This window comes from Rattus rattus, chromosome 9, assembly GCF_011064425.1.
Source record: "Rattus rattus isolate New Zealand chromosome 9, Rrattus_CSIRO_v1, whole genome shotgun sequence".
NCBI classification, from domain to species: domain Eukaryota; kingdom Metazoa; phylum Chordata; class Mammalia; order Rodentia; family Muridae; genus Rattus; species Rattus rattus.
This window is the reverse complement of record NC_046162.1, coordinates 68,188,228-68,207,081: the sequence shown is the minus strand read 5'-3', so window position 1 is coordinate 68,207,081 and position 18,854 is coordinate 68,188,228. Positions and strand designations below refer to the sequence as shown.

Genomic DNA, 18,854 nt, shown 5'->3' with positions numbered 1-18,854 from the left:
GATTTCCTGCATCTGGGGCTCTGGCTTCCAGCACACACTCCCTTAACCCCTGTAATGAGCGGGCTGGGCAGGGGGCCCAGGACAGGCCCACCTGACCACCCTGCCTTCCAGAGACGAAGCCTGGCCCAGTGATGGAGCACGCACTGCTCAGTGACGCCTGTGAGTCCGTATGGGGGTTGGTGCAGCTCACATGGGGGGGGGGAGTGTGTCTTGGGGTACAGAGCAGAGTTTGGGAAGCCAGAGGAAGCCAGGGATGCTTTTGTAGGTTAGGGATAAGCCTCTATGGGACCCCACTGGGAGAAGAGAAAGTGGCCTCACTGGGTCTCTCCTACCCAGCAGGGGTCCTAAAGGAAGTCCAGAGCACGCTAGAGGGGGACCAGGGGTAAGTCACTGCAGCACTGGGAAAATGTGGGGACAGGGAGGATGAGGCCACCCATGGATGGTGACTCCCTATCTTTTGCCACCTCAGAAGCTGTGGCAATTGGCGCTCTCACCGTGTGGCTGTGGGTTGCAGGCTGAGCAATGGCGAAGGTAGGGCTACTGCAGAGGAGCGGAGGGCCTGCTGCCAGGGAGGGATGGGAAGACGATCCCTAAAAGAAGATCCCTAACTGCCATCCTCCAGGGCCCAACCGGCCTCCAGGGCCATCTGAGCCCCGGAGAGCACCAGTGGCATTGGATGGCTAACTAAGGCACAATCGCTGCCCGGGATGATCCTAACCTACTGTCTCCCTGTGTCCTTCCATAGCAGAGTGAATGGGACATCATCCAGGCTGTGGAATGAATACACACTACTGAGGGCCTTTCCAGCCCGAGCCCGGCCAGGGGCTGCCCGTGCCCTGGTCGCCTTCCTGTTGCTGCTCCAGGCTTTAGGAGAGGGGAGCTCCCACCTGGACCGCCCGCCCCTCCTGGGCCCTGTCTGTCTTGATCCTTTTATCAATGTTGCACAGTTTTTATTTCCACCCCCTTTTGTAGTGGGCTGGGTTTTAAATTATAAATTTTAACCGCCTCTGAGTAAAACTGAGTTTTTAATGAACACTTTGTTTTGTCTTCACTGGTTCCGGTCCATCTCCAGCTTCAGAGAGAGAGAGAGAGAGAGAGAGAGAGAGAGAGAGAGAGAGAGAGAGATTGATTCAGAGAACTCTTTGAATCACCAAGTGTTGCTAACTTTCCAGGACTATGGGTGGATAAACAGTATCTATCCCTCCTCCTAAGGTCCCAGTAACAAACTGAGGCGTGATCTGTCAGAGTTCATCCTGGGGGAACGAATGGGTTTATTGAACTTCCTAATAGAACACAGGTGAGGGGTTACCTCCCCTCAGCAGGCCATCCATGAAAAGTCTTTACCAAGAAGGGATGAGGACTCCTCTGTAGAAATGGATACGCACTCTGGTGGGGACCCCTCTCCCCCCAGGCCACTGCAATTAAGGCATAGTTGGCAGCAGGAATAACTGGTTACTTGGGTGAGGATCTTGTGCCCCCGCCCCCCGCCCCCACTCCAGGTTAGCTCTGGCTGTCCTAGAACTCACTCTGCAGACCAGCCTTCTGGAACTCGGAGATCCACCTGCCTCTGCCTCTGAGTGCTGGGACTATGGGCATGTGCCGCCACCATAGCCCAGAAACTTCAGTTTTAGAAAGAAAGGAAAGAAGGAAGGAAAGGAAAGGAAAGGAAAGGAAAGGAAAGGAAAGGAAAGGAAAGGAATCCATCAGAACTAACACAGGCTTTTAGTCCCAGCACTCACTTGGGAGGCAGTCCAGGCTAGCCTGGTCTACATCGTAGGTTCCAGGACAGCCATGGCTACGTAAAGAGACCCTGTCTCAAAAAATAAAAATTAAAACAAAAAGTAAATAAATAATATCCACCAAAGGGCCTACAAGTTAGTCCAGTGGCACTTGCCACCAAGCCTGACAGCTTGGGTTCAATCCCCAGGCCACACAGGGTGGAAGGAGAGAACTGACCCCTGCAAGCTGTCTACCCTCTGATCACACTCAAGGACTGAGGTATGAGTGTACACGCATACGCACAAATACAACTAAAAATCTACCAGTAACCAGGTGGTGGGGGTGGATGCCTTTGATCCCAGCACTCAGGAGGCAGGGACAGGCAGACAGTCTGGTCTAAACTGGTCTATACAGTGAGTTCCAGGACAGCCAGAACTGCACAGTGAAACCCTGTCTTAAAGCAAACAAAAATCTATCAATAACAACTGGTTAGATTACAGTGGATGAATTCATCACGACACTGTACAACTGAAAAGACAGAGGAGAGAAGCTTTGCGTGCGTGCGTCACAAACCTCAGGGCCAGGCAGTGAGTGGAGGGGAGGCCTTTCATTCCAGCACTTGGGAGGCAGAGGTAGACGGATCTCTGAGTTCGAGGCTAGCCTGGTCTACAGAGAGAGTTTCAGGACAGCCAAGACTACACAAACCCTGTATTGAAATACATACATATACATACATACATAGCTCCTAGGAAACCATTGAATGAAACAGCATTGTGTGCTAATCTCGGCAGTACCGTAGCCAATGAGGTATATCAAAGATGTGATGATTGCTAATTGAGAAAAGCAGTGGGGAGGGCTAGGTATGTAGTTCTGTTAACAGAGGACCTGCCTGGAATCCACAGGGCCCTCCTCAGCCTGGGGGAAGAAGGTCCACGAAGGTCTCCTGCTACTAATGGTTAGTTGCTCTGGGGGCTGGAGAGCCGGCAGAGTAGCGCTGGAGAACACTGGCTGCTCCTCTAGGGGACTGGGATTTGATTCCTACCCTCCTTGAGTCTACTTTCCGTCCATGACTCCAAAGGGACGCCCAGGCTTTACCCCAGTTCAAGGAGTATACGTATCTGCTTTTTAGTAAGTTATATTTCACAGTAGAAAAGAATGCCCAAGTGTCCCTGGCCCCGGCTGGGCACAGACAATCCCTGTCTCCTGGAGAAGCCCTCACGTAAAATGGCTTTGTTCCGCCCCTCTTGGTAGACCTGTAGTGAGGATGAAGTAGAGCCTGGCCTCCTCAGTCTGGCCTAGTGCCAGGCTGACCTGTCTGGCAAGGAGTCCTGGCGTCCTTGCCCTGTCCACGGCCTTTGTCCGCAGCCCCAGCGTCTCCTCTTTCCTCTGGTTCCCTCCATTGTTGGCCACAGGGGTCAGGACCCGCTGCCTCCTGCATTATTTACGCTGCTGCCCAGGAGGGGAGACTCCAGGACCGGGACGGATTGAGCCCATAACCCTGCGAGAGCAGAAAACGTCTAGCAACTGAGACTTCAGGGCACCCGTGGGCAGTCAGACTAGAGAGCAAAAGGATCAGGACATCGGGATGGGCGGAAGCAAGGGCAAAACGCACCAGCGCCGTGCTCGACCTGGGAGACCAGCCTCAGCCGAGCGGGAGTCCGGGTCCGCCAGCGCCGACTGCGCCCCAAGCAGAGACCGCAGGCCTGACTGCGGCAAAGCCCGCAAGACCAAGCCCGCTACGGAGTCTGAGGCCCCCGCAGGCAAAGAGACCGCCGGAGGCCGCAGAAAGCCCACCGAAGAGGGGAACCACCGCTGCAGAAGTGCAGAAATTGGGACATCTCAGGAGACCCAGGAGAGGCAGAGCAGCTCGCAGCGTCTGGGACACGGACCCACGGAGAGCCGCGAGTCCGAGAACAGTTGTGGGGAGCACCGGGAGGAACAGAGAATCCCTGGGGAAGAAGAGAGGACAGTCAAGCGCGGCCGCCGCAAGAGAGGAAAGGATCGGGGACCTTCGACTCGTCGAGGCCATGGAAAGACGCCTGGCAGGGATGGGGACGCGTCGAGCGGAGATGGTGGCAGCTCGTGCTTGGACAGTGAAGCCCGCGAAGCCCAGGACAGCAGCAGCCAGGGCGGTGGAGCCCCGGAGCAGCCACCCAAGATGGAGCCTTCCGATACCAGCTCAGAAGGCGCCCCAACCATAGGACCCAGGTTAACTCTGGTGCAGGGCAAATGCCCTGGCAGCAACCATCCAGGCAGCGAAGGACACACCTTGGACTTCCAGAGCAGGGAAGGGTCGTCCGGGACAGGGTCTCAGAGAGCGAGTGACGATTCCCGGACAGATACAGACTCGAGCCCCGGGTCTGCTGGGCACAGATGTCTCCCACAAAAGATCCCTGAGTCCCAGGAGACAGACCTGGGCAGGGAAGCTGCAGCCTCCAGCGTCCCCAGGGGCTCTCAGAGTCCTCGGGACTCTAGCGCGACCGTAGACACCAGTGACGTCGGGGCACAGCCGGGCCCTGAACCTGAGACGGTGGAGGAGGCTCCGGGGGCTCAGCGCCTCCACGTCGGAGAGGTGGCGAGGAAGGTGCAGGTCGTTGTGGGCGAGAGTGACGCGGGAGCCAGAAAGCGAGTGGGTGCAGGGGACCCAGGACCCCAGGACCGGACGCCGCTGGCCGCGCTCGTAGTGCTCCGCAGGCTGCGCCCGAGGCCCCCAGCCCTCGGGTCTCCTCAGCTCACCAGTGGCGTCCCCGTGGGTCTCAAGGCGCGGCTGCAGCGCGTGGCGCGGGCCCTGGGCTTTCTGCGCTGGCTGCGACTGCGGGTGGAGCGACGTCGAGCCGAGGCGCGCAGCGCGAGCCCGCGGGAGCGCGAGTCGCGCGGCCGCGAGAGGGCGCTCGAGGCGCGGGGCGGGGCGTCCCGGCCCAGGCGCTGGCTGGCGCTACGCCTGGCCTGTCGCCTGGTGGGGCTCCGGGGAACGCCGCGGGCTCCCCCTGGCGGTGGTCCGAGCCCTCCACAGGCTGTGAGTAGCTCAGTCTCTGAAGATGCTTCAGCCATCGAGGATCCAGCTCCAGATCCCAAATTCGCCGTGGTCTTCCCCCGGATCCATAATGTGGGGAAGGAGTCGGGCAGCAGCAGTTCAGGAGCATCCACGGACGCCCCCACTGGAGAAGGCCGCGTTTCGTCTCCTGCTGGGGCTGCCGAGGATAGGGAGGAACAAGAGGCTAATGGAGAAGGAGTGGTCAGGTCCTGTCAGGCTCCCTGCTTTTTCCCGTCTGCCCCCTGTGGGACCTCACCGGACGAGAACCGTAGCGAAGCAGAGCCAGAGACCTTGGAATCTAAGACTGGGCTGCACTGGGCACAGGATTCTAATCCCTGCGAAGACCCTGAGCTGGACGCTGATACTCTGCTGCCTCAGCTCACCCTGGAGACTCGCCTGCGGCAGAATAGCCCCTGCAGGTCACCAAGGGAGCGGTGGGAGCCAGAAGATGACGCTGAGGCAGCGCTGGAAAGGGACCTGGAGTTGAGCCTCCAGAGAGACCTGGAGATGCCACCCTTTCTGGGAACTCAGATCAGGAGTCTCCCAGAGGGCCTGGAAGACATTGAGGACCTCGCCAGGCTGCGGTGAGGGACACAATGCCAAATCTGCTGCCCTGGTTCATAGTTTCTCATAATTCATCCGGCCCTCAGACCGTATGAACCCTTACTGAATCAACAGAGGATTTTTGTCTCAGAGAAAGACAGATTTGGGGTGCAAGGTCCCTTCCAAATTTCCAGCCCTGCCCTTACTATCAATTGAACCTAGACTCTCCTGCATGTTAGTCTTGGTCTATATAACCCCAGCCCTTGTTTGTTTGTTTGTTTGTTTGTTTACTTATTTATGAGATAGGGTTTCTCTGTGTATCCCTGGCTGTCCAGGAACTCGCCCTGTAGACCAAGCTGGCTTCCAATCTCCCTCTGCCTCCCAAGTGCTGGGATTAAAGGCATGTGCTGCAACTACAGCCAGGACCTCTCTCTCTCTCTCTCTCTCTCTCTCTCTCTCTCTCTCTCTCTCTCTCTCTCTCTCTCTCTCTCTGTGTGTGTGTGTGTGTGTGTGTGTGTGAGAGAGAGAGAGAGAGAGAGAGAGAGAGAGAGAGAAAGAGAGAGAGAGAAGCCTCGAGCCCCAAGACACTCATGCAGAGGTCAGAGGACACTTGCAGAAGCTGACCTGCCACCCTGAGGTCTCTGGGGCTCATACTGGTTGTCACAGGGAGTGCATCTTTCCTCCCTGCCCCAAGCCTGGTTTTACCTTTTAAGTTGTCAAAGAATCTCACCAGGTTGCCCAGGCAACCTATATACCACCAGGCAGGAGTTGAACATGTGGTACACTTGTCTCAGCCTCCCAGGGGACAGGGGATGACTGGTGAGCCCTGCTGGGTGTGGCAAAGCTTCCCCAGGACTTCCCAGCAACTTCACCCTCTGCCCTGATGTCCCTACAGGCTGGTGTGTGACAGCTCTGTGCTGCTATGCCTCAAGAAGAGGTTCCACCTGGGCCGCATCTATGTAAGGGGGAGCACAGGGAAGGGTGTGGGCTATATTCCCTTTCCCCTGTGGGCAGGCAACTCCCTGGCACCCCTGAGGCCTCTCTTAATCCTTAGGGTGCAAAGCCAGCTCTACCTGGGTCCCTACAAGACATGCATGAGAGGCCGGTTTGGGGTGCATCAGAACATCCCATTTATATTCCCCCATCTCCATCTCATGAGCCTCTGCTTTCTTTACCAGACTTTTGGGGGACCCCTCCTGCTTGCTCTGAACCCCCACCAGCCCCTGCCTCTCTTCTCATCAGAAGTCTCGGCCAGCTACCATCCCAGGAAAGCCCCAAACACCACACCGTATGTGACTTTGTCCCTTTGATCCTGGGCTGAACCCCCTAAATATTTGTCTTAGTGAATGAGTGCCAGGGCCTGTGGGCACATCGCTCATTCCTAGGAGTCCCCAGACAACCATCTCTGTCACCTTCTCACACCTCTGCTGTCCTCTCCCTCTCCCAGACACATCTTTGCCATCGGGGTAGCAGCCTATAACCTGTCTCAGAGCTCTGGACAGGACTCCTGCATCCTCCTGGGGTGAGTCCCGGCTAACTTGCTCGCCTGAGCCCACAGGGATACCCTAACTATTGGTCCTGTGCCCCACTGGGCAGAAGACATCCTCAGGTTTGTCCTGAGGCCCTAGTGTTACTGTATAGCACTTCTTTCTGGTTAGTCTCCATGAAGCAGGTCTATCCTCTACATTGTAGGAATCACTTGCATGCGGTATATCCCCACTGCCTGGGCTCAGTGGGCCAGTCCTGTGTGCTTCCTCCCATCCCTTAGCCCCTCCCTCCTGCAGGGGCCACAGTGGCTCAGGGAAGACTGAGTCTGCCAAGAAGATTTTGAAATTTCTAAGCAGCATAGAGCAGAAGCCGATAGAGGCCAGCGGGGCTCAGGTGAGATCTGGCTGGAGGCAACTGGCCATTTCCCCAAGCCCGTGGCTTCTCATGGGTCAGCCACCATGGTTTTCCTAATGCAGGGGAGTGAGTTTAGGCCTTTTTATTCCATTTTTTGTTTGTTTGTTTCGTTTTAAAGATTTATTTGTTTATTCTATGTGAGTACACTGTAGCTGTCTTCAGACACAAGTACCAGAAGAGGGCACCAGATCCCATTACAGATGGTTGTGAGTCACCATGCAGTTGTGGGATTTGAACTCAGGACCTCTGGAAGAGCAGTCAGTGCTCTTATCTGCTGAGCCATCTCTCCAGCTCCCCCCTTTTTTTTATAGCCCTTGGTTTCGTGTTTTTTTTTTTAAAAAAAAGATTTATTTATTATATGTAAGTACACTGTAGCTGTCCTCAGACACACCAGAAGAGGGCATCAGATCTCTTTACAGATGGTTGTGAGCCACCATGTGGTTGCTGGGATTTGAACTCAGGACCTCTGGAAGAGCAGTCTGTGCTCTTAACCACGGAGACATCTCTCCAGCTCCTGGTTTCGTGTTTTTAAAGACCGGGTTTCTCTGTGCAGTCCTGGCTGTCTTGGAACTTGTTCTGTAGACCAGGCTGGTCTGGAACTTAGAGATCCACCTGCCTCTACCTCCAGATTAAAGGCATGTGCCGCCATGTCTGAATATCTTACTTTATTTTTTAAAAACAACATCTCATGTAGCCCTGGATGGCCTAGAACTTCCTATGTAGTTGAGAATGACTTTGAACTTCTGACCCTCTGCCTGCCTCCGCCTCTCCAGTGCTAGCATTACGCTCTGCACCACCATGCTCAGTTTTATGTGGTGTTGAGCCCAGAGCCTCCTGAACGTAATGTGAGCAACTTTACAAATTGAGCTTCACCCTCGACCCTTTTAATTTGGGGTTGGAGTGGGGTTCTGACGGGACTGACTCCATGAGGGTTCGTACAGCCAGGGGGATAGAGAGCTCTCAGTGGGTGGCAGGTGCCAAGGCCATCTTAGGAAAACATGAGTCTCGGGGCTGGAGAGATGGCTCAGCGGTTAAGAGCACTGACTGCTCTTCCAGAGGTTCTGAGTTCAATTCCCAGCAACCACATGGTGGCTCACAACCATCTGTAATGGGATCTGATGCCCTCTTCTGGTGTGTCTGAAGACAGCGAGAGTGGACTCACATACATGAAATAAATAAATATTTAAAAAAGAATTCACAGTCTCCCAAACCCTCATGCAGCTGGAGGACATATTGCCCGTGCTCAGCAGCTTTGGACATGCCAAGACCATCCTGAATGCCAACGCCAGCCGCTTCGGCCAGGAGACACACCTCTGCTTGCAGCAGTGAGTGCTGGGGCCGGTGGGCCTGATGGCACCTGTGACGGGTTACTCTTCTTTACCTCGGCCCCTGGGTTGCCCCTTCACAGAAGTGCCTGCCCTGTCTCTTTTACCCACAGGGGGGTAATTGTAGGAGCCTCTATGTCCCACTACCTGCTTGAGACCTCCAGAGTAGTGTTTCAGGTAATGACCAGCCTCCTGCCCACCCCCTCCCCAGCTCTGAAGGTGGGAAAGAGAACGGGGCACAGCCCTCAAACCCTACTCCCCGCCAAGCCAGTTTCTCTACCCAAGGCCCAGGCTGAGCGAAGCTTCCATGTGTTTTATGAGCTGCTGGCAGGGTTGGACCCCACGGAACGGGAGCAGCTCTCTCTGCAGGGACCTGAGGCCTACTACTACCTCAACCAGGTAGGGCGAGAGGCATTCACAGATGGCGCACCCAGACTCAGCCATGGCTTTCAGGACACTGTGGGATGCCAGGCACCAGACTCAGCCATGGCTTTCAGGACACTGTGGGATGCCAGGCACCCAGACTCAGCCATGGCTTTCAGGACACTGTGGGATGCCAGGCACCAGACTCAGCCATGGCTTTCAGGACACTGTGGGATGCCAGGCATTGCCCCTCCAAAGCCTACTGTTCTCTGCAGGGCCGAGCCTGCAGGCTCCAGGGCAAGGAAGATGCCCAGGACTTCAAGGAGCTGGTAAAGGCCCTGCGGGTGCTGGGGTTGTGCACAGAGGAGCTGACTGCAGTCTGGGCTGTGCTGGCCACCATCCTGCATCTGGGCAACATCTGCTTCTCTTCTTCAGAGGTGGGCTCCTTGTGGGCAGGACCACGGAGCACACAGGATGGGCCGTGATGGTTTGCACCATCAGGACAATGATGACACCAAGCCACTGTGTGTGGAGAGTCACAAAGACCTGGGCTGCCTCTGGAAGATGGCGGACCCCTATTATATAGATGAGGACAGTGAGCCCCGGCCCTTCTGCACCCGCACCCCTCGTGCCACCTTTTGTACTTGTCTGTAACCCATAAGAAGAGCACCTGGGGCTAACCAAGAAGCTACTGGCTGAGGTGTACTGGGGAGATCCTGTGACACTTAAAAAAATAACAAAATTTAATTCTCATGACAACACTGTGCCCCAAGGGGTATTGTTTTCCCTCTAGCAATAAGCAGCAGACGGTCAGAGAGAGAAATGGACCAGTCAGAACTGCTCAGCTACTAAGAAAAGACAGTCAGGACTCACATTACGGGCTTTCAGCCCCAGAGGCCGGCTCACTGCAGCCCAGAGCACTGCATATGCTCTTGGTTCTTCTATTTCTTTACTGACTTTGAAACGGAGTTTTACTGTGCAGCCCAGGCTGGTTTTGAACTCACAGAAATCCACTTGCCTCTGTTTCCCAAAGCAAAACCTGCCTGTCCCCGTCTGAGGCCTATTGCCATCACACAAGCAAAAGCTCCTTCTGTCCCTTCTCTGTCCAGCGGGAGTCCCAGGAGGTGGCTGCTGTGTCCAGCTGGGCCGAAATCCACCTGGCAGCCCGGCTGCTACAGGTGCACCCAGAACACCTAGAGGGGGCAGTCACCAAGAGGGTCACGGTGAGTCTGAAGGGTGCTGGGAAGGTGGGAGGAGCAACCTGGAGCACCTGTGAGTATGGGCCGGGCGAAGCATTTCTCTGGCCTCCAGGACACACCCTACGGCCTTGTCTCCAGACCTCTGCCAGTGGAAGGTGCCATTGATGCCAGGTAAACTTGGGGATCGGAGAGTGGAGTCAGGTGAGGCGCTCTGCGGGCAAGGCTCACTTAATGGTGCCTGCAGGGATGCCCTAGCCAAGACCCTGTACGTGAGGCTCTTCACCTGGCTTCTGAAGCAGATCAATGTGCGGCTGTCCCCACCGAGGGAGGCAGACGGTGTGACCACCATTGCTGTTGTGGACGTCTTCGGCTTTGAGGTCACCCCTGGAGGAGGGGAAGGGCATCTCATTCCAGCTCCTCCCTACGCTGCTTGCCTGTCTGACCTGTGTCTCTGCTGGCTCCTTCTGGGGCCACAGAGTGGAATCTTGGTTGGGTGCCCTGGGTAGGGATGGAAAGGGAACAGGTCCTGGATCTTGGGTCTTTAGAGTCTGGTGGAGGCTGGATCTTGGAGCTCTCCGTCTACTTGACTTTATCTGCATGTTCCTGGGGGGAGGGTGATCCCCAAAGCATGTGCCTTTCTCAGCTGAGGCCGGAAGCCCTCCTGGGTTCCCTCTGGGAGGGACTGGAGCCCACCACAAGCCCCAGAGCTATCTGCCGTGTCCCGCCCCTTGCTGGCTGTGTGACCTCACATGGCTAATTAATCCTTCTGAGGTCAGTGTCCCCAGCAGTACAGTAGGCAATGTCAGCAGGCCTTGCTGCCTACAGGGACATCGCTTGGGAGAGTCCTGTCCTGCTTGGCTTCATAGACACACATGGCCACCGCCCTCTGCTGGGTTTGTCACTTCCCACATACCAAGGAGGAAAGAAGTGGGGCCTCTCAAAACTTCCAGAGGTCACAGCTGTGCACCCCTTTCCTAGGTGTTACCCCCTCTTGTGGGGATGGCTAACAATAATTGGGCTTGAATATCCCCACCCCCCGGTTCCTGGATGGGCACTGTTCACTGCCCCGTGTGTCCTGCCCTTCCCTGAAGGTGCTTGTCGACTACTCTGCCCCAGAAGGGAAGGGTTGCATGCACATCTGCTCTGGTGTGGGTTTGCGGGTATGCACAGTTGTGCTAAGCCCTTCTAGCTGTGTGCTTGTGTACTGTGGCTGCAGAGGAGAACACTAGAGGCAGGCGGGAAGGCTTCCTGGAGGTGGCAGCAACAATGGGACTATGGAATTCTGAGTGCCATCCAGGCAAAGCCCTCCAGATGGGTGTGGTCAGAGCTCGAGAGGCTCATAATTGGAGGAGAGGGCAGGACTGTGGAGGACTGGTGTATGGCTAAGGCCAGTCTATGATGGCCTATAGACTGCACCAGGTCCTTTTGACTTGTCCCTCTTGGCTGCAGCCTCAGCTCTGGGGTATCATTCCTTCTAGAGTCCTGAGGAGAAGGAGGGGCAGCCCTATTTGCCAGGCCCCCACCTCCTGTGCAGATCCCCCTCCTTGTTCACTTGCCCTAGGCACTGCGGGTGAATGGCTTAGAGCAGCTGTGCAGCAATCTGGCCAGCGAGCGCCTGCAGTTCTTCTCCAGCCAGAGGCTGCTGGCCCAGGAGGAGGTACGGGGCTGAGCACGGACTTTGCAGGTGACCCAGAGCACTGTCTTGAACAGAGGCTGAAGTCGTCACAGGAAGACTGCCTGAAGCCCCCTTTCCACAGTGGGCGGGAAGGGCTCAGTCCTTAACCTCCCTTTGCATACATAAGAAGACAGTCTCGGGGTTGGGGATTTAGCTCAGTGGTAGAGCGCTTGTCTAGCAAGCGCAAGGCCCTGGGTTCGGTCCTCAGCTCTGAAAAAAATAAATAAATAAAAAGAGGACAGTCTCTTGTGGACTGTGAGCTCGCCCAGCCCTGTATGTGGGCTGTTTTTTATCGAACTCTGGTTGTTCCTAGGAGGTGTGCCAGCGGGAGCTGCTGAAATGGGTGCCCATTCCCCAGCCGCCAAGGGAATCCTGCCTGGATCTCCTGGTGGACCAGCCCCATAGCCTCCTAAGCATCTTGGACACCCAGACCTGGCTACCCCAGGTGAGAGCAGTCAGTGACACGCAGGGTCAGGGATAAGGAATGGGGGGCCCTAGGTAGCCAGGATAAAGCCCAGCAAGGCTTCCTATGAGACAAGGGTATAGGGTGGGAGACATAGCCTTCTGCACAGTCTGGGAAGAAGCATTCAAAGACATATACTCCCACCAAACACTTTATAAACATTTAATTTGATGTGTCCTACATGTATGTGTCCTACATGTATGTGTCCTACATGTATGTGTGCATGCATGGTACTGTGGAACCTCAAAAGAGGATGTCAGATCCCCTGGAACTGGAGTTAGGATGCTCATAAGCTGCTATGTGAGTACAGGGAGCATAGCCCGGGTCCTCTGGAGGAGCAGCGAATGCTCTTAACCACAGAGCCATCTCTGCAACCCCTTCGGGTTTTTGGGTTTTGTTTTGTTTTGTTTTTGTTTTTTTGTTTTGTTTTGTTTTGTTTTGTTGAGACAGAAAGTTACATATGTGGCCTCAAACTCCTGATCCTTATGCCTTCACAGTCCCCCCCTTTTTTAAAAGATTTATTTATCATATGTGAGTACACTGTCGCTGTCTTCAGATACACCAGAAGAGAGCATAGGATCCCATTACAGATGGTTGTGAGCCACCATGTGGTTGCTGGGAATTGAACTCAGGACCTCTGGAAGGGCAGTCAGTGCTCTTCACCGCTGAGCCACCTCTCCAGCCCATGTGCTGCGGTTAAAGGGATGCTCCACCAACAGCGTGCTAAAAATGCTTCTTGGGTTAGTAACTGGCCAGTGTGTGTAAATATTCCCTGTGACACATCGGCCTCTGCCTCCTTATCTTTGAACTCCCAGGGAGAGCAGACAGTCGTGATTATCAGGGGCTGTCAGTGTGACTTAACCTCTCCTCTCCACTAAACTGAGCTGTAGGAGGGCAGGGCCTGTCTGAAGAGCTCCAGCTGTACCTGAGGTATTGACAGGTACCTGAGGCGTTGACAGATGGATTCATGTGTAGGGATCGTTCTGAGGGGAAAGGTCCAAGATGAAAGATTCAGTTCTCTCCTGGAGCCCAGGAGAGTGGGGAAGAAATGGTAAGGGCTGGAGAGATAGGTGGCTTAGAGGGTAAGAGCAGAGGACCCAAGTTCAATTCCCAGCACCCACATGGTGGCTCACAACCATTAATATAACTCCAGTCTCAGGAGATCTGATGACCTCCTCTGACCTCCCTAGGTACCAGCCACGCATGTGGGGCATACGCCGACATACAAGCAAAGCACACGCACACATTCAAAAGGAAATAAATCTAAATAATAACTAAATTTAAAAATTTTAGGCTGGGTGGGGTGGTGCATGCCTTTAGTCCTAGCATTTGGGAGGCAGAAGCAGGAGGATCTCTGAGACTTCAAGGCCAGCCTGGTTTGTAGAATGAGGTCTAGTATAGCCAGGGCTACACAGACAGACCCTGTCTCAAAACAACAACAAAGAAAAAGAGAGACACATACATACACACACACACACACACACACACACACACACACACACACAGAGAGAGAGAGAGAGAGGCCTGTGTGTGTGTGTGTGTGTGTGTGTGTGTGTGTGTGTGTGTGTGTGTTGGGGTAGTGTATAGTTCAGTGGTAGAGCATTTGTCTGCTGTGTATAAGACAAGACAGTGGATTCAGTCTGTGGAGTGGTTCTTTAATCTGGGAGCAGTCAGATCTCTTAGTTCTAGGCCAGCTTGGTCTACGAAGTGAGTTCCAGGACAGCCAGGGATACACAGAGAAACCCTGTCTCAAAAAACTGGGGGAAAAAAAAGATAATAAACTCAATTTCTGGATTCTAATATAAACTCCACCTGATGTGGTGATAAACACCTGTCTGTCAGCACTCACGAGGCAGAAGCAGGGGGGAAGCAAGTTTGAAGCCAGCACAGCTTGGTGTAAGACAGACAGACAGACCAGGTTGAGCTAGGCAGATGTCTGGTGGGCAGCTTTGTGGAGTCACAGGAACATGCGTAGGACCCAAACCTTTGGGAACTGAGGTTGCAGGGTGGATACCAAAAATAAATTGACCCTGAGAGGGCGATATGGCTCAGCTTGGAGGACGGCTTGCCTAACAGGCACAGAACCATAGGTTCGATTCCCAGCATGGAATGAAATCAGGCGTGGTAGTGCTGTTCTACAGAACAACCTAAGCCAAAGTACTGCATCTTGGGAGTTCAGCTCTGCCTCCTTATAAAAGATCATTCCCAGGTAGACGGCTAATTGTTTACATTCCCTCATAGACAGGTGGAGAGGGTCACAGGACCTTGGCCCTCACTGCATGTGGCCTGGGGAAAAACCAGCATTTATGGGCCAGGGGAGACTACGGGAGAGGGCCTCGGCTGTGGTAAGACAGGAGCGCACACTGGGGTGATGCAGATATTGCCCCTCCTCCCTTGAGAAGGGATTGGGACAAAGGGTGCACACCTGTGGTCCCAGTGCTCTACAGGTAGAGGCGAGGAGGGCCATCCTTGGCTACACAGTGAGTTGGAGGCTAGCCTGATCAAAAGGGACTGTATCTCAAACATGAACAGTGGTGCCTGGTGTCTTTAATCCAACCTTTAATCCCCAGTGTATCGTCCTGGGTGCAGACGCAGGTAGACTAATGTGAATTCAAAGCTAGCCTGGTCTTCACAGGGAACTGTCCTCAAAACAAAGAAAGAGAAACCCTTTCACAGGAGTTTCTCAAGTCCCAGGTTCACTCTTTTTCTTTTTTGCGTTTGTCTGAGCACTATGTGTACCTGGTCCCCGGGGGAGGTTGGAGAAGGGCATCGACCGGATTCCCTGGAGTTATAACTGGAAGCCATCATTCGTATAAGGGCTGGGAACTGAGCCTGGGCTCTCTGGCATAACAGCCAGTGAGTGCTTTTACCCACTAAGCCAGACCCTCAAACAGTTTTGACATCTGTGTCAAAGCCTTCAACTCTGTTTTCTTTTAATTCCTTCAGGCTTCCTCAGAAATATCACATCTAGGGCTTGGCAGAGGTGGCCTGAGGTGACTCTGACCTTCTCAAATAGTACCTGGCTAGTCATGGAGAAAGGGAGCACACTGTAGGGACTCCTGCAGACTGAACTGACTCTCCCTGTCTGAGGAAGAGATCTGGGGAGACAGATCTCGTCATGGCTAGCTCGTACGGGGCTGCGGCCTTCAGGAAGGAGCAGGGCGAACGCAGGGAACACCAAACATGTACGGAGCCTGAGACAGTGTGGCTTCTTCCTCACCAGGCCACGGACCACACCTTCCTCCAGAAGTGCCACTATCACCATGGCGACCACCCGAGCTATGCCAAGCCTCAGCTGCCCCTGCCGATCTTCTCGGTGCGGCACTATGCAGGGACCGTCACCTACCAGGTATCTGTTCTTGGGCACAGCATGCAGGTGAATCAGTAGGGCGGAGTCATGGTAGTGTCTGCCCCTCCCAAGCTGAGTCACCTACCAGATGACAGTGTTGGAGAGATCCTCTTCCAAGACGTGGCACTGCTTCTCCACCTGAGCCTCAGACCACACCCAGTTCCGAGCGATGATGATGATGATGATGATGATGAACAAGAAGAAGAAGAAGAAGAAGAAGAAGAGGAAGAAGAAAAGAAGAAGAAGAAGAAGAAGAAGAAGAAGAAGAAGAAGAAGAAGAAGAAGAAGAAGAAGAAGAAGAAGAAGAAGAAGAAAGATTTGTAATAGCTCCTCGGCTCAGGATGGGCCTTGTGAGCCCCTCCCATCCTTGCTGGAATTTTTTTACATTTGTTTTTAGTTAATTGGCGAGTGCACGAGTGTCGTGTGTGTGTGTGTGTGTGTGTGTGTGTGTGTGTGTGTGTGTGTGTATGTACATATGTGGAAGGCAGAGGACAACTTCTGGGAGTTGGCTTTCCCCTTCCACAGTGTGAATAGTTGGGCTCGAACATTCGCCCTCAGACTCGGCAGCAGGTGTCTGACTGACCCGGTTGTTATGCAGTTTTCTTTCCTAACCACTGAGCCATCTGACCTGCCCCTTAACAAAACACCTCCCCCCCTTTTTTAAACAATTTTTACTTTGTGCGTGAGAGTTTTGCCTGCACGCGTCTGAGAATCGTGAGCGAGCCCGGTGCCCTCAGGAGTCATCAGATCCTCTGGGGCTGGGGTTACAATTGGATGGGAGCTACTATGTGGGTTCTGGGAATCAAACCCAGATCCTGCAAAAGAACGGCCAGTGCTCAACGGGGGAGCCATCTCTGCAGCCCCAAGTTGTCATCCTTTTTAAAAAAAGAATGTCTTGGCGTTTGGTTATTTTTTGAGACAGGGTTTCTTGGTGTATCGCTGGCTGTCCTGGAACTGACTATGGAGACCCTGGCCTCAAACTCAGAGATCCACCTGTCTCTACCTCCTAAAGTGCTGGAATTGGAGACGTGAGCCACACCCCTGGCCCTTGGTTTGGGTTTTGAGACAAGGTCTCGTGTTGCCTCGTGCAGCCTTTAGCTTTCTTTGTGGCCAGGGATGACCTTAAACTTCTGACCTTTTTGCTTCCAATCCCCAAGTGCTGGGACTGCAGGTGTGCGGCACCCGTTCAGGGTTTAGGCAGTGCTGGGACTCAGAATCCAGGGCTTGGGTATGCTAGGCAAGGGCTCCTCCAGCCGTGCACAACCCTGTCCCTCAGATTGGGTTTTGATTAAAAATGAAGAAGCAGCCAGGTGTTTAAACCCAGCAGAGGCCGGCGGATCCTGAGTTCGAGGCTAGCTGGAACACAGGGAGTTCCAGGACAGCCAGGGCTACACAGAGAAACCCTGTCTCAAAGGAAAAAAAAGAAAAAAGAAAAGAAACCATTCTGAGTTTTATGTGGAGAAAGGCGTAAGGATAATCAAGAGAGTACTGAAGAGGCGGAGGGCACAGGAGACTTTTCTCTGTGGTAGCCAGCTGTTCTACAGCACAGGCCCTGCTCCCATCGATGGGTTCCATGAGCCTCCTCTCTTGCAGGTGCACAAGTTCATAAACAGAAACAGGGACAGCCTGGACCCCGCCGTGCTGGAGATGCTCAGGCAGAGCCAGCTGCAGGTGACCCAGCTTCCTTTCAGGGGCCATCGAGCTCTGAGGGGCTGGTCCTTGACACCTGGGTGGAGGAATGGGCGTGTGCAGGGTTCGGTGTTTAGGGCTCCCTGCTCCAGGGCCTGTGTGGCGGGTGGACAGGCCCAGGATGGAAAGAGCTGAGACTCATGTCACCCCACACAGCTCATGGGCAGTCTGTTCCAAGAAGCAGAGCCCCAGGCTGGGACCGAGCAAAGCAAACCCACATTGGCCTCTCGATTCCAGCGGTCCCTGGGTGACTTGCTAGCTAGGCTAGGCAGGTGAGAACTGCGCCGCCCTTCCGCTGGACCCCAGAGGGAGGATGGAGGGTAGTCTGATCTGAGACTATCCCCCTCCACTCTCAGGAGCCATGTCTATGTTATCCACTGTCTCAACCCCAGCCCTGGAAAGGTGAGCTCCCTTCCCCCCAACCTCACCCCTGCTGTGCTCTCCTCCACGCCCCCCACCCCCACCCCCCTGCAGGACCCTCTCCTCTCAGCCCTACTCCTGACTCCAGCTCTCCTTGGCTGTGTCTCTGGCTCCCAGCTCCCAGGCCTCCTGGATGTGGAACACGTGGCAGAGCAGCTGCGTCAGGCTGGCGTCCTGGAGATCATAGGCACCCGAAGTACCCACTTCCCCGTACGAGTGCCCTTCCAAGTCTTTCTGGCAAGGTAGGATTCCATGGTGAGGTAGCAGAAACCAACACCTGACAGGGGTCAATCCCAAGTAGGTGGTCTTAGCAGAGAAGCGACCGTGTGCCTGACTTCCAACAGGCTTCCCTTCACCATTCCTTACATATATGTGTGCTCACATGTTCACTCACACATGTTCACTCACACATGTGCTCGCTCACACCTGCTGGCTCACACATGTGCTCACTAACACACTGACTCACACATGCTCACTCACATGCATTGCATATTCACACATGCATGCTCACACACACTCACTCACACATGCATGCTCACACATGATTGCTCACACATGTGCTCATTCACAAATTCGCTCACACATGCATGCTCACACATGTGCTCACACACTCACTCACACATGCTAGCTCACATATGTATGCTCAGACGCTTGCTCACACATGTACTCATTCACACACTTGCTCACACATGCTCACTCACACATGCATACTCACACATGCTTGCTTACACACATTTGTTCATACACACTTGCTCATACACGCTCGCTCACATATGCATGCTCACACATGCTTGCTCATACACATTTGCTCAAACACACTCGCTCACACACGCTCAATTGCACATGCGTGCTCACACACACTCACTCACACTCCTTTCTCTATTTGCCTCATCTCAGTGCTAATGCTCTGCTGGAGATGACGGGCACCATGCCTGCCCTGGGACCTTACCACGGAGCCGGCTGAGCACAGCCAGGATCATGAGGCTGTGACTGAACAGTGAGATGCTGGAGCACAGTTAGCAGAGCCGTTCAGATTGATAAGGGATGGCCCCTGCGTCATGGGGACAGTGAGGGTACAGCAGCGTTTGAGGAGGAGCTCAGAAACATCTAGGAAAGCTGGTGACTAAATGTGAGGTCTATCGGGCGTTGGCTTGGACCCGCCTCTTGCCACCC

General features: G+C 54.2%; 2 protein-coding genes across 2 annotated transcripts in view; both read left to right on the top strand.

Moving 5' to 3' along the window:
- The window catches only part of Llgl2 (LLGL scribble cell polarity complex component 2), a 34,532-nt gene extending 33,499 nt beyond the window's left edge, over window positions 1–1,033 (top strand). The window contains exons 23-26 of the mRNA XM_032912517.1: window positions 112–159; window positions 337–382; window positions 470–531; window positions 746–1,033. Of these exons, the coding sequence (XP_032768408.1) occupies window positions 112–159; window positions 337–382; window positions 470–531; window positions 746–753 (164 nt within the window). The 3' untranslated portion in view covers window positions 754–1,033. The remainder of the gene's footprint in view (window positions 1–111; window positions 160–336; window positions 383–469; window positions 532–745) is intronic.
- Window positions 1,034–3,304: 2,271 nt separating this feature from the next.
- The window catches only part of Myo15b (myosin XVB), a 35,794-nt gene continuing 20,244 nt past the window's right edge, over window positions 3,305–18,854 (top strand). Inside the window, exons 1-18 of the mRNA XM_032914201.1 lie at window positions 3,305–5,337; window positions 6,192–6,255; window positions 6,475–6,584; window positions 6,744–6,818; window positions 7,030–7,177; window positions 8,420–8,523; window positions 8,637–8,700; window positions 9,162–9,323; window positions 9,996–10,109; window positions 10,198–10,256; window positions 10,330–10,462; window positions 11,647–11,742; window positions 12,074–12,205; window positions 15,447–15,572; window positions 17,166–17,243; window positions 17,418–17,533; window positions 17,618–17,663; window positions 17,799–17,923. Coding sequence (XP_032770092.1) covers window positions 3,305–5,337; window positions 6,192–6,255; window positions 6,475–6,584; window positions 6,744–6,818; window positions 7,030–7,177; window positions 8,420–8,523; window positions 8,637–8,700; window positions 9,162–9,323; window positions 9,996–10,109; window positions 10,198–10,256; window positions 10,330–10,462; window positions 11,647–11,742; window positions 12,074–12,205; window positions 15,447–15,572; window positions 17,166–17,243; window positions 17,418–17,533; window positions 17,618–17,663; window positions 17,799–17,923 — 3,785 coding nt within the window. The remainder of the gene's footprint in view (window positions 5,338–6,191; window positions 6,256–6,474; window positions 6,585–6,743; window positions 6,819–7,029; window positions 7,178–8,419; window positions 8,524–8,636; window positions 8,701–9,161; window positions 9,324–9,995; window positions 10,110–10,197; window positions 10,257–10,329; window positions 10,463–11,646; window positions 11,743–12,073; window positions 12,206–15,446; window positions 15,573–17,165; window positions 17,244–17,417; window positions 17,534–17,617; window positions 17,664–17,798; window positions 17,924–18,854) is intronic.